The 15890-nt window shown below is 36.4% G+C and overlaps 1 protein-coding gene across 1 annotated transcript in view; it reads right to left on the bottom strand.

Annotated features, from left to right (window-relative positions):
- The window catches only part of LOC104509675 (myotubularin-related protein 13-like), a gene marked incomplete at both ends in the record, with an annotated part of 57039 nt that overhangs the window by 8604 nt on the left and 32545 nt on the right, over positions 1-15890 (bottom strand). Inside the window, one exon of the mRNA XM_010151704.1 lies at positions 198-368. Within this exon, the coding sequence (XP_010150006.1) occupies positions 198-368 (171 nt within the window). The remainder of the gene's footprint in view (positions 1-197; positions 369-15890) is intronic.

The raw sequence follows: 15890 nt of genomic DNA, 5'->3' as shown, positions 1-15890 counted from the left end.
CATCAATTATAGTGCTTTGCAGATAAATGTAAATTTTTGTTACTTTTCGTGTTATTGTATGCTGTTTAATATGCAAAAAAAGGAAAGAAAAATAGGTAAACTTGGAGAAACCATAACTTAGCGCTCTATAACTTAGGAAAAAATTAAAATGTGAATACAAATACTACCCTGATATTTACTTGAGTATCTTCTCCTACCTTTTGTCTTAACTGAACTGCATGGTTGTTGTCTTTGGCTGTAAGGTAGAGGGAGCGAACTTGATTTTGCACGTTGCTATAGAAGGTTGTTTCCCAAAACTGTTGGTTAGTCCAGATAGGATGGTCTTGTACACAGGTGTAAGCAAACTGACTAACTCCAGGTGCTAATTTCTAAAAGCAAAAAATGTGCAAAATTGAAAAGTTAATCCGGTTACTTCATTTCCTTTCAAGGCTACGGCTTGAGTATTGAAATATACATAACGTCAGTGGTACAGACTGAAATATGCAATATATACCATCTTTTGTACTGCAGTATAGGAAACAGAAATTATCTCCAGTTTTGTGCCATTAAAGAAATTAACATTAAGGAAACTTGTATACAAGTCTAGCTCTAGTGCAAGGCACGGCTTTCTTGATTCACAGTAGAAGAATGAGACTTGAGAGGAAGAATTCTGTGGTGATAGTACATAACACATTTCTAATAGAAAATTTTCCTTGCCAACAAAAATACAGTATTTTTAATAACTTAGTCCTACAACAAAGAAATCAGTATTCAAACAGATGAAAACTACTTCTCATTTTATTTAAGAGTCAGAACTACAGTAGTAACATTTAAAATAATTGTACATGGCAACTGAGTCCTTCCAGTAAGTTGCATTTGTTGCAGTAGCAAAAGATTAGATAAACTGTTCTCTTCATTGTTATCTACTGCACTATATGACCCAAATCCAGCTCCTGAAAGAGTACTGAATTGGGTATGTTCTTTGAAGTCACAAGGGTCTGGAGCCTTATAAGGTCTCAAACAAAACCAGAATTGTTACAGAATTACTCATTATGAATGAACCATTTTTTTCAAGTAGGTCTATTTATTTCGGTAGCAGCAGTCTCACAGTGAGTTGTTTAATATTCTTGATAACCACATACAATGAAAGGAAATTTATTTCAATGACCTGAATCATGAGGAATGAAACTTATATCATATGTTCTTACCTTTTGAGAAGGGAAAAAAAAACCCAAACCCCCAAACAAACAAAAAAACCCCACCACAATCAAATTTGTGTTGCATACTGCATATAGCAAAGAAGGTAATCTAAATACCTGCTTATGATTATTTCTGCAGTAGAAGTGAAGAATAAAGTACATTACTGGGTGCCTCACTTAATGACTTTCACTCAGAATACCACCTACACCTGGTATATACACTATATCTAGAAGTTAAATTTTACTTTAATGACTACATTGTAAACCACTTTCCCATAGAGCATGAATACTATCCAATTTAATATGTATAATTGTACGATTGTACACAACAGCCAGTATATATAATGCTTAGTATCACTAAGTAGGCACCCGGGCATTCAAGTGGAAGGCTAGGAAATCACAACTGAAAATTTTGAAGTCTGGTTTACAGATTTCTGGTTTTGCAATTCTTCGAACTGTGTTTTCCATGCTCTGCTCTTCCAAGTACATCATGAACTAAAAGTCCTGATCATGTGCCATGTATTCATTCCCTATCACAGACAAGGTCCTCTGAAATGGCATGTTCAGGGAAATGATATGTGACATACTTCTACAATTTTACCCAACCTTCCTGTGTTTAACATTAAAAAGTGAGAAATATAATTTTTATTTTACCATGCAGAATTTCATCAAAATTTCTTAGTAACTGTTAAGAAATCTAAGTATGTGGAAGATTCAAATTACATTAAATGTGACTGTTTCTTCAATACAGATTGAAACAGAATATAGCTGGTTTGTTCAACAGATTCCCAAGTTTCAGTTGTGATGCAGTTTATGGTAGCTCAAGAAAATGAGAACTGATTACACAGTAATGGCTCTTGATCTAGCTGTTAAATCACAGAACAGGTCAGCTCAAAGTGTCCTACTGATCTTTGTGTGGACTGCTGGGCACCCCTTGAAAAAATCTCAGGCATACAAAATATACACTAACACATGATGATGTCAAGCCTGTAAGATGACCAACTGAAAATGACACTGAATCTTTTAATTGTAAAAAATGAGAAAATGTTAAATAAAAAAAAAAATCTACAGTAGGACTACCTCCTTTACAGTAATCTTTATTCTTTAAGAACCGTAGACATATATTTTGCTGTTGGTAGGTTTGTATACAGCTAGCTTAAAATGGCTTCATTTGTTCAGCTGTGGCATTTAACACAGGGCCTACAGAATGGATCTGCTCCAATCACTCACCTGACTCAAAATCCAGATGCACAAAAGTGGTGTTACAGAGGAACAGGGACAACAAGGAGATCATGGAACGTAAAGATGGACAACACATCTTGAAAGCAAGAGTTACTGGAGTAACTGCTAAAGCTATACAATGACTTTTACTTTGATTTATTCTTTATTTTTTTTCACTGGCAGTAATTCCCAGGCACAATACAGCTGCAAAAATATGTCAGAAAAGGGGGGAAAAAAAAAAAGTGTGTTCCAGCCTAGCTAGTTGGTATAGTTAATGCATGCCAATTTGTGTAGTGAATGCCACACAAAGGAGTGATTTGACTATCAACCTGAGCAGCTGCCTTTGACCTTGAATGCCTCAGCCAAAATCAGGTAATTGTGTAAAATAGGTAAAGAAAGGGTGATCTTTGGTACAAACCCAAAAGAAAACAAACTCTTAACCCTGGGTCCATACTCATAGTGTTGCAGAAATAAAAATGAAACAAATTATTTTCACATGGGGACAAACATGACATGAAAGCTGACAGGTTGTTTTAGATGCTCTTCCTGGGCTCATAATTTATAACCATGAAGAGCCATGTACAACACACAACTTTTAAACGATGGCGATTTATGTTCAAATATAACAACATCAATCAACACTGGCAGTAACTCCTAGGCAAAGTAAAAATAGTTTGTTTACAAAATGATGAAAGGAAACCCATCAAAAAGCTAAGTGATCATAAACATTATCCTTCCCATCACCTGCATGTGTTGAAACAAATGGCAAAACCCGACAGTGGCCAGAGCCCAGAGACAAAGTCAGGACTTGTAGTGCCAGTTATTTTGGGCAAAACCACTTTGGACTCTCAGCTTGTTTTGGTTAGTTTGTTTGTAAAAAACCAGTATGAATACCAACCTTAAGAAGCACACTGCTGCTCCTATGCAGTCAAAATCCATGGACTAAAAATAATCTTGGTACAAATATAAGCATTCCACGAAGCTTGCAGTGTCTATATTCTCTATGCTGGGAGTGCTTAGTCAGCCCATTTGACTAGAATGGAAACTAATCTATTACATCAAAGGGGCCCAATGTTTACTGTTGTGCTGAGAAGAATTCGCTCAGGATTTCTCCAATTTAAGTAAAACGGTTGTTCAATGTTTGTCATCATGCAATACTACACATATAAACCAAGTCTGCACCTCTCTTTCCGTAGGACAGCTAAACTATGATATTTATGCTCTTTCTTCCTGTCCCGATAATTCATTTGTGCCAGACAGAACAAACGTAGGAGGCAGCAAAAGAATTTCCTACTTATAAAGGAGGATTTAAGGGCTGACAGCAAATAAGACCCTAGAATATAATAAAAATAGTTCTGAACTGATAAAGTCCTTATTCTAAAGCTGTCTGTATGATAGCTTAAATTAGCAATGAGGTGTAAATTGTATTAATCACCAGGAAATGAATTAACTTCGGCAATATACACTGAGTTCTTTCAATCGACCAATGGCACTTAAAAAACCCCAAACACTCCCCTCACAAATTATGTATGAGACACACATTACCCATATCAAAGTAACGAATTACATTCTACAGTTTGTGAAAACACAAGGTAGATTTGGGACATGCTACGTGTGACTATATACAACTTCCTGAACCTAGGAATTACCTTTCCATGGTTTCTACCTTACTGAGTGGCACTGGGTAATACCTGCCTAGAACTTTTTCTCTGTTTCCTGACACTGGATACTTCCGATTCTGAAAACGATACTTGCAGCTCCGTAAAACATGCACACTGACTATGAGACTCCCAATCTCACAGAGGTGCATGTCCCCAAAGAGCTTCTCTATGACATTATATTATTTCGATTGCTTGTTTCTGGAGAAAAAAAGCATGCTTTGTGCTGAGCACTCTTCAGTCAATACCCTTTTCACCACAAAAGCTTGAAGAAGAAAGCAAGTTTAGTCTCGCAAGGCAAAGGATCCAGTTACTGATTGTGAAGGTGGAAGAGTTAAAAACAACAAGAGTAAAAACCAGAATATAAATCTACCTGAGACTGCTCTTTTCTCACAGGATTTTACTGCTATGGAAGTGAAGGGTCAAACTCAGCAGTACTCTACTTCTTAGAGAAATGCAGTTTTCTTTGGAAGTTTACTTCTGTCTCCAATTTATATTCTGGGTTATTCGTTTGGGTATTTTTGGTGAAAAGGAGAAGAGGTGAGAAGGTGGTTGCTTTCTAATGCAAAAAATAGCTTCCTCCTCAGCTCCTCGAGGAACCACTGTGCTACGGGTTATCTGCTTGACCTTTGTGAGGAAGCTGTTGCAACACCCATGAAATTACACACCGATCTTCTCTGCACACCAAAGGAGATCACAGCACTTCCTCTCCTGTGTTGGTTAAGGTTCTCCCTGGATGTCGCCAAGTGTAGGCTTATACATCATCCAGGATATAGTGTCACTGCTACTTTAAGGGTTACTCCCCATCTAGGAGCAACACCGTGCCCCTCCGCAAGGCGACGTCAAGCATGTTCTGCATGTGAACGTATTCTCTGAGCCAGTCCTGCATTCAGACCCATGTTGTGCACACACAGATATACCTGGAAAGTTCAAAAGGACTTCAAAGAAGTCCCATGGGACCAACCTACATAGATTGACCTGCAGGAGTGAGGCTTATCTGTGTATTACTTGCAGACAACACTGCATCACACCGTGCCTATATATATATCTCAGTATTTATCACAGCATACACATACTCAAACAGGTATAACTGTATATGAATATGTTTTCAAGTCTGACTGAGTTCTGCATGGATAACACCAGTCAAAAAATTCCATTCAATAAATGGTTTTCCCATTTGGTCTAAAATATAAAATTATACCCACATGTATTGTACACACAAATATGAGGAAAAGTCATAAAAGCACAAAGTAAGAACTGTGAAGCTTTTGCTGCTATTATTTATTTTAGTTTTGATTTTTACTGCTTTGGAAAAAAACCCCTCCAAAATACTAAATCAAGCTTCTCCAACCTGAGAAGCTCAGCAACAAAAACAAAAAGAATTTGCCACCTCTCCTACTTACAGGAACCCACCAAACAAGATCGGACTCAAAATTATTAATATTTTAAAATACTACAAAGCATGAATAGCAACGCGGTTCACTACTCTGTTACCTACTATTATTTCACCATGAAAAATGAATGAAAGGCCAATTCACTTACAATTCAGCGCTCCCAACTCACAGACAGGTACACTAAACCAGCAGAGGGCAATAGAATTCTAGAATTTTGCAAAAATTGGGATGTAATTCTGATGGAGCTTTATTTATTGTATATATTTTCAGGCAAAATTGACTTAAACATCTAACTACTCATGATCTTTAATCCCAGATTCCTGAAGATCATGTATAATTTACTATACATTAGTTAAAGCCATACAGATTATCTTCGATTTCTATATGGATATATCAAGACAGACATACGCTAATACAAAGTTACATGTAACATTAAATAATGCACAGTAACATACTTCTACCTCCAAAGAGATAACAAAAAGATTTACAAAGTTCTGTTATACACAGAACACAGTAAAGAAACTAGTGTCATCTACAATGGAGGATGTTCAGAACCCACAAAAAGGGAGAGCGAAGACATTTTCATACCAGAACTTCACAGTTCTAAATAAGGTTAAGTTCCAAGATTTTTTCCCCTGTCTACATTAAATAAAGTATTTTTAAAATCTAATTTCATTATAGAGATTACCATAACTCTATTCACCAAGGTTTAAGTCCATTTGTTAAACTACAGATTTTGAAAATTCTCAGTTGCAGTAGTGAATCCATCTGAAAAGTTTTTGCAAATGTGACACAGCTATTTTTAAAATCTTCTAACATGTCACATAATCCTTTGGCATTAGGTGGCTCAGCAGCGAGCATGCACTTGTGTGACTGCATTGGAAGGGTGGTATTCCTCAATATACAGCGGTCTCTTACCTGAATAAAGTATTAAAACAACAGCCCTCAAGAACAGGATGAGCAAAATAATCAGAAGGATGTAAGGGTACAACACAGAATATAAACTGCAAATTAATAAAACCACAATGTAACAGTATTAGATCACATCCTGGCAATACCAATTATATATACTACGTGGTACACAAGGTGAAAGAGAGGATGGGCAAAACTGAGAAGAGCAATACGATGAATTCTGAAAGTATGGACAAGGTATCTGAACTTTGTGCGTTGTGAGGGAAGTCATTTGAGAGATTAAACGAAGATCCAGTCTGAGCAAAAAGCAAAGAAAATGATTGTGCAGGTGCTGGATGCAAGTGCACTACGGAGCAGGATATTGTAAGGAACTCTTCTGCCAAATGATATGATCCTGATATGGTACGAGCAGTGCATGAGGAACAGGACAGCTACAACATCTGCCTAGTCAATTCTTAGTGGCAGAAGTGTTTTGAACTAATGACAGCATGCTGATGTGGTATCCACAAGTTCAGAAAGCCAGTGGAATCAGAGGAAGCAAAGAGGAGAATCCTAACAAGAATTTCAACTGTAGGAATTATTATGAAGAGTAAAGACGCAGCAAATGGATAAAATGCAGGGATGTGCACGACAAGGGCAGCAGATACAAACTTTAGTTATGGGCTTGAATCACTGGGAGAATAATAATAGTGCATATGAGTGAAGGGGAAATCCATAAGACAGGAAAGCATTTCTGACACCCCAATTCTGGACACATCCAGTTTAAACTGTTGATGAGGTATCTCGGATGGCAACAGAAATTTACACAAAAGCAGGCAATATACACACCTATATCATCAACTTATCCCCCTTACCATCTCTAAGCACCTGCTCTCCCCGGGAAAGAAAATAATGCTGCTTAAATCATGACAGAAAATAATGCTCTAATGAAATGGAGTTCAGTGAAAGGAATTGCATTTTCATGCAGAAAATTAGGTTCCGTTTTACTGGAATAAGGATCCAGAGATCAGGAAGTGAACTCAAACTCACAGATACGGAAAATGCATGGAACTGTTACTTCAGATTTACATTCTTTCACTTTAAGGTCAGAAGATTTACCAGAAATTTTAAATTAAACCACCGGAAATTCTTTCATGGTGAAAATTCTAAATGAAGCCGTATTTCTGTAACACTGTAATCCCTCCTAGAAATAACAACAACTTACAGAGATGGGCTATAACTAAATTAAAATTGTTGCAGTCAAACCAGAGTTCCGTATCATTGCTAGAAAATGAGTTCAAGTGGAAACTGGAATAGTTAGAAATTAAGTAAACCAATGCTTGTGGGAATACAATGGAAAGGTTTCTGTTTATTCCAGGAGGTAGTGGATCAGTTCCTCAATTACAGAACTAAACATTTACTCCTTTACTCCTTACTTTAATTGGGGTTGGGGGGGGCGGGGTTGGAAGGAAGTGACAGGGGGTTGTCTTTTTCCTGACTTCATCCCACAAATCACTAAGGAAAGGAATTGCAGATTGCAAAGTTCTCGTCCATGTTTCTCATGATGTTATCATTCTGGGAAAGCAAGCTTCTTCACCAGAGCAAAGTTACTACAGTAATTTACAAAATTCCTTATAAAGACATGTTAAAAAAATCCTCTACTTAGTCTCTCCTACTAAAGTGCTGAACTGTCACACTAAACTTTCCAGACTTTTTTTTTCTCCACCTAAAAATAGCTTCAGAAGTAAGACATGCTCTACCTGCAAAGACATAAAAGCTGTTCCACAGACATGTATTATATATCCATTCAAAACCGAAGTACACTAATTAAAATCTTAAGGACCAAAGTCGACATACGGCATCTGGGCAAGTGATACTGAAAAACGACTCAGTCATAGCTAACAAGAATCCCAAGATCCCTGTTTTAACAGGGTGTCCACTTTTACAAAAATAATTTAATGAAGCATAATCTTTATATGAAAGGAACTTTTAATGGATGTAATAAAACTCCTTGACTGGGAGAGTGTTTAGAAATACTGACAGAACTTGGACCATCCCATTATTATGCTCTTCTATGACCCCACGCATATTCATAAGCACCTGCCAAGTAACCACATTATCCTTTCTCAAAATTCAATAAAATACTGCTTTCACGTCATGTCTATAAAAACTTCAGCCACAGTTAACCTACTGGTGGACAGATTCACCAGCAATAACAGTGACTAGTACTGCTCTACAACTTCCTTGCAGTGCCCCAAACTGCCTGGCTTCAAGTACAACAACTTGTTTCAGATTCGTATTTTAAGCCCTTGAGAATAAGGATCTTCATATTTGTGGGGTTTTTTTGGTACGACAGCAGTTCTGGTCCATAATTAGGCCTCCTGAATTTTGCAGTAATGCAAATAATGCTAATAGACAGACTTGATAATACTGTAAAATACCCTTACACAATCTTTTGTCTGTCAACTTGAATATGTGCAAAATGAGTAAGATCTCTGAATGAAGAATTGTTAAACAACATCACATATAGAAGAGTAATTTACATATTAAATGAATTTAAAATTTAAAAATCTATCTTATATTATTGTAAACTTACTGCATGCTGGTTTAAGTTACACTAGTGTCAGAAGTCTAGGAACTGACCTAAAATTAAAGGATACACATGTATTCTTTTCTTAACAAAATATGAATCACCTGAAGGGCTTAGCATCCAACCCTAGACCTGCAAAACTGGGCATGGGCATCACTTGGCAGCAACATTACCACTCACTTTCTCCTAACGTGCCAGACTGGTATCTAGAGTATAAACATTACAATCTCTGCTGATACAAAGAAGCATTAGGGCTCTGGCAGTGAAAGAACAGCAAAATCCAATGATGAAAGCTAACACATGTTCTTTTGATATTTACTACTTGAAGTACTGCAAAAAAACCTTTCTTCTCTCCTGTGGCATCTCCTTAAATTCACTGCTGTTTTAGAAGACTTAGATAAAAAATGGGACCCACTTAAAGTCTGTGTACATATATTTCCTTTTGTGGTTCAGCTTCTTCCATAGTATCCTCTATATGACACAGTTATGTTCTTGCTGTTTTTTAAGCAGGCAACTTAATGTATTTCTACGTTTAAGGGATTACTATACTGAAGTGGATAATAAGCATAGTATCAAAAATAATGCTGTTTAATACAATTTCAGCCACAAAAACGTTTCCATAGACTAAGACAGTATCAGAACTGGCAGAACAGAGCTACAAGAACAACATTAATGGAAGCAGACAAAACTTCATGCCAAAACAATAAAGGAAGTCTTTCAGGATGAGAGTTTCCTAAAAGCCAGCAAATTCAAGAGTGGAGTATTTTAAAGTAGAATTGATTTCATCCCAAGTACATCTGAGTAAGACACAAACTGTTAGAAGAAAATAGAGCAACTAAATGCAAGAATGAAAATATTGCAGTATAGAAAGCTAATTACAGAAAGTCTTACTAGCTTTACAGAAGACTAACAGCATGCTGATGTTCATGAGAATTTTTTGGGCCAATCACAGTTGTGCAAAAATATAACTTAAGAATGAAAACCCATGTTAAATGTCAAAAAAACACCCTAATTTTGCTTTCAAAATTATTTGTATCATCCAAAACCTTCATGAAATTCCTTGGTATTTATATAAATTCTAAAATAAAGACTAATATACTATTATTTGTTATAAAGTAACAGAGATAATGTTAGTACTAACTTTTCCACAGTACAGTTGGACCAGTATTGCACTTATTCCAGCTGATACCAACTGTAGCACTTGCCTGATAAAGACATAAAAAAGGAATCAACTCTTCACCCATTATCACAGATTTCTACATCAGCTTTTCATCAGGTAGTTTTGCTGTGACTTTGCAGATGATGATATACAACAGAAAGCACATTCAAATTAGGCTGCTTCTGTTACATAACTAACCTTGAATTGGTCTCTCTTGGAAAAGTGCTTAATGGTAATAGTTAAAATTTGAGAAACTACTCTAAATTTCTCTGGTACTGTCTCTTTAATCTTCAGAGAAAGCCCTTATAACTGGGAATCCTTCCCACACCTAACAGCCTGGAGTAAAAGTGGTCATTTATTCAGTCATTTCGAGGAGTAAAGGCTTTCTTCCACTGAGCGTCTGTCGTAACTGTTACTGAAACTTGGTAATTCATTTCCGCTAGGAAAATACACACGCAAATCAATTTAATTTTATTATTACACTTTGCAAAACAGCATATACATTTCACCGCAGAAAATGTCAGAATTATTTATATTGGTGTCTTAACATGGAGTACTTCCAGTTTCACATTTTATCACTGACTTAAAATTCTTTTCTTAAATACCAATTTTGTACTCACCTTGAAGATAATTAAAAAAAAATTAAACCAACTTAAACAAAACCCACTTCCAACAAATATGGACTAACATCTTTTTCATCCCAAAAATGCTACTAGGATAATTCCTAAGATGACCTGAATAAATGTTCTGTACTATATTCAAAACTTTTAAGTAAAATGATTTACCAACTTTTGGTAGTCTTTTAAAAACACTGAATAAAGCAATTCATCTATTGTATGTAATTCTATTTCCTTCTCAACAGAGAAAGGTATAGGTGTACGGAGTACAAATGACAAGTGGGCAGACATGCAGACGCACAGCCACACAACAGCACACCCAGTTAGCCCTGGTCTGCAAATTCCTTCTCTGATCTCACACTACAAGTTCAAAACAAAATTAGGATCTGTATCCCAACTGAAATTTTATTAAAAATTCGGTGGCTTACAAGCATTAAACTGAAATGAAACAACAATAGAAATCATTCCTTCCCTTCACCCCACCCAAGAATTACGCGATTTAGTCACATAAAAATTAGGAAGCAGTCTCCAATGCATCTCACTGCACTGTGCTAAATGACAAATGTCAGCTTTGATGTAATACCTCCAATCTCTGAGACAGTTTACTGCATTTGGGTTATTTTTGCTGAAATAAGATCAGCACTATCCAACCGTACATTAAGCCATTACGAAAAACAACTGACTCAGAAATCAAAATGAAATACTTGTGATTCCAAAAAATAATACTGCTCTGTCTACTGCAATTTAAAGAAGTGTTCATCCATAAAATATGGAAGTCCGCTCATCATTTCTACACAGAAGAGACTTCACTTTCAGAATAGTATATTTTTATTATGCCACTTCCTTTATTCAAACACAGGTGATCAGAACTGCCACTTCTGAATGCCAAATAACAAAAATTTGCAAGTGCATTACTACCTACTATGTAATGTGGTAGAATATCCTTAGACAGGTATGGAAACACAGATGATTATACACAGTTTAAACCTAAGATTTTTATAAAAAAATTTTGAAAAAATCCCCTGAGCATGAGAAAACTGTATTATAATCTGCACATGGGTTCTGCAGTGGTTGAGGGATGCAAGAAAGAATGAATGATCAGACTGCCAAGCATCACCTCAGCTGAAGAGGGAGGAAGGAAGGGTCAAGAAGTGGACTCTGACTGTTACTTGGCATGAAATAGCAGTGAGGAAGAGAACTTTTGCTCCCACTGCCTGTTGCCCAGCAGAGGGGCTGAAACTGGTGCCTGCCATTGATCATAACCTTGCTGCACACTAAACTTTCAAGAAACGTAGTCTAGTCTACACAACATCTTGCCACCTTGGCAAAGAAATGTAACTGAAATACAGCATCCAAATCCTGTGAATTCAATAATACCAATTATACAATCGTCAAATTGCCCTCCCTGATGAGTTAATAAAATGAAAACATGATTAAAATACGTCTTTTTCACCTTGTCCTTTCTTCCCATGTGTAGAAAACGACCTCTTTTCTGCAGCACCAGGGAATACTACATTTCTATTTTATACACAGAAAAAATTACTGCACACCAAATAAGCATGGGTTTCACCAAAACAACATGGAAAAATTCTTTTATCTTCATGTATAAATACATTTTATTTATACTGTTTCAATTTTAAACAAAATTCCAACAGTATTACTAATGGTAAACTAAAACCTTTTTTGAACCCATAAGCAAAAGTTGTGTTTGGTTTTGTGACATTAACAGTACACACCAAAGTCCACTGTCACTGAATGAGTCACATTTTGCTAACAGCTCATGTCCCATATTTAAAATTTTTCGAAAGCACTGTGACTTTTTTCTAGAAAAATTCAATTATTTCTCCAGGCCGCAAATATGCAACCCGTACCGACTTCCTGTCTATGAATTTAATCCCACCAGCTATGAGTTAGAGTGCAACAAATCCTGCTGATCAAGTTTCAGAACAGATCACTCACCAGACTTCAGGAGCTGGAATTCTGAAATTTCACCAGCCACCACAAGAGCTGATAGCATGGAGTACACTGGGTGAAGTTTCTTGTTACTTTAATTAAATCTATGTAGAAATACCCTAGACTAATCTTTACATAAGCAAAGATATTAAGAAAAGACCTGTTAGATCATGGAAGCTTGTTCCTTTCTATACATTTTTTACTGTGTTCCCAAGAATATTTTAAAATACATCAAGGCTAGAGCACTGACTACTTCATTAGAAGACCATTCCAGAATCTTACCAACATGACCTCTAGGAGCATGTTCCTCCTACTACTCAGTTTCTTGGTTTTATCTGCTGGATGAAAATACATCTTTCTCATTATTCACACACCTCAAACACTTGGTGCCTGCACTATGTATGGCCGTGTACAGTAAAGCTATTCACAGAAAGAACAGGTAATTGTTTCAGCAGAGGTCTGCTCTGTGTTAGGTAAATGAAATTTAACATCTCACACAACAGTCATCACAAAGGAACTGTGATGTTGTGTAACTTCTTTTTATTATTTTACTTGAAGCAACAGAAGTTACATTAACAATAAAATGTTGTGACATGAAATCCCATCCATAATTTCCCATCAAAATGCTATAGCAAAGATAGACAGCAAAAATATATATTGGACTGATATAACTGTACAACATTTTTAGATTTACTACAGGCTTTCTCATCGATAACTGGATTTGGAATATCACTTGCGCAGTAATACCAACGCACACACAAATGAAAACCTGTCACTGTTAGATTCACAATTCCTGTCTATTCCTGGCTACCAAGAACACACTGCAATTTCAACAGGGCTAGGTGAAATAATATTTAATATGCTGCTTGCACTAACCATGGTATTCTGATAACAGAAACATTAATAAAAAACAAGTACATACTCCACCATTTTTTGGAAAGCATCAACACAATCATGCTTACAGCAGAGGTAAGACAGTTCTGTGTACTGAAGTGACAGCAGCAGAACACCTGTGCCCTGCTTACAGAAAAATGAAACGCAGCTTGAACTGTGTGCGCGCGTGTGCGTAAACTGCAGCGTATGTGGTAATGAAATGAACCTGACAAGCAACTCAGCAGAAAAGGCCATGACAGAGATTGACAGTGCAAACATACCAGTTTTCCTGAAGGTATTTTAATAAAAAACAAATAATCCCCCAAATGACCTTAATTTCAGTTTGTACATTCCTCTGGACTTACCAGAGACAGAAGAGCAATATGCTGTGTTAAGCAACAAAACTATAATCATTCTAAGGTTTTGGTAAAGGGAAACCCACTGAAAAGAGAACTTATAAACTGTTAATATATTAGAAAGCAGTAAGCTCAAGGGAGAGAAGCAAAGCAGAAGGATTTTATACTATTTCTCCACAAAACAGGGGAAGAGGAACATTAGTGTAACTAGAGCAGGAGTCCCTCGTGGGGATGGAGATGTTAATAGGGTGGAAAAATGACACCCATTTTTCTTAGTTTAAGAATACTGATACAGAACATTGTTTCTACACACATTCATGCTGTGTAGAACATCGAACCATAGAAAGGTTTGGGTTGGAAGGGACCTTAAAGACCATCCAGTTCCAACCCCCCTGCCGTGGGCAGGGACACCTTCCACTAGACCAGGTTGCTCAAAGCCACATCAGCCTGGCCTTGAACACTTCCAGGGATGGGGCATCCACAGCTTCTCTGGGCAACCTGTGCCAGTGCCTCACTCACCTCTCCGGGAAGAATTTCCTCCTGATATCCAATCAAAATCTACCCACTTTCAATTTAAACCCGATATCCCTTGTTCTCCTCTAGTATAGGATACGATTTTGGAAACCTCTAGAGAAGCTAAAAAATGCTCCAAGAGTTTCATTTTTACTCAAGTTCCAAACAGAACGTTAAACTGTTAATCTTAACTTTAAGTAATCACTGCAAAATTTGTCTACTGATATTATGTCCTGAACAACACATCAGTTTGTGTTTAGTAGGAATAGTTTTATACCAAAATAACTACTTTTGCCAAAGAATTGTATCTAATGGGACATACCAAAGGGGGCCATCACTGAACCTGAGGATTAGATCTGGGAAAAACAAAATTCTTTTTCTATTATGCATTAACAGCTGGCTTTTGCAACTTAACAGTCAGGTTATTTTAATTTTTAATTCAGGTCTGGGACATTAAAAAAATCATCATACTTCTTGTATCCGGGGACTCACAGTTTCCTGAGTGTATAGCTTTAGAGTTAAATATTAAGTGTGGGACTAGGTTATCGCACAAAAGATTTCACAGAACTTTTTGTGAGAGAAATGGTGAGAGATCTCGGTATTCCTACCAGAATAGAATGTATAGAAGAATTTACTTAAAAGATATTCTATATTTAATTCAGCTTTTTCCTCTCCTTGATTGTGAAATTAAAACTTAGTTAAACTTATTTCAACACTCATGATACTCCATTAAAAAAAAAGAGGTTTTTTTTACTGCTATTCCCCACACCCCCACCCCCAGCCCCCTCTTTATCAGACTTTACCAAATGAGGAATCTAACCAACCTGCTACAGCTCCTCAAAACACTCTTTGTACCTCTCAAGGTAAAAAGCTGTGAGGAGTTTCTTGTCCATTTTTATTAGAGGAATTAAAAAACAGAAAATAAACCAAAACTGATGTCAATCCTTCTTCATAATATATTGATGCAGTAGCAAGAATGAAACAGGGAAATGGAAAATCTCTATAGCTCATTAGCTTTCTCCAAATTCAACAAATCCAACAAATGACAAACATCTCAATTCTGCTACTCGAGGACTCAAAAGAGAGGGAATAGAAAACTTGTCACGTTATTTATGTCTAGCTAAACTGTCACCCTAACTACTACTCTGCAGTATTATGATGTACCAATTACCAAAGATTAAACCCTTATTTCCCAAACTGGGTTGTATAACAATAGTCACATTAAATATTGCAAGCAATTCCATGTTCTGAACTTCTGGTTAGCTCAAATGCCACTTTTTAGGATGTACATATCTGAGTTAATAAGAATTGCTGAAAATGCTACCGTCCTGGGACACTGAAATAACTACAGACATACTATGAAAGTTTCACTTCTGAAAGAACTGCTTGGAGAATTTCTATTATTTACATTTTCATATTTACTATCATATTATATTTTAGCACTATCAAACACTATGAAAAAAAACCCAAGAAATTGAAAACAAATA

The sequence above is a fragment of the Eurypyga helias genome, unplaced genomic scaffold, assembly GCF_000690775.1.
Source record: "Eurypyga helias isolate BGI_N326 unplaced genomic scaffold, ASM69077v1 scaffold2495, whole genome shotgun sequence".
NCBI lineage: Eukaryota > Metazoa > Chordata > Aves > Eurypygiformes > Eurypygidae > Eurypyga > Eurypyga helias.
Note: the sequence above shows the minus strand (reverse complement) of the source record. Positions and strands in the feature narration are given on the sequence as shown.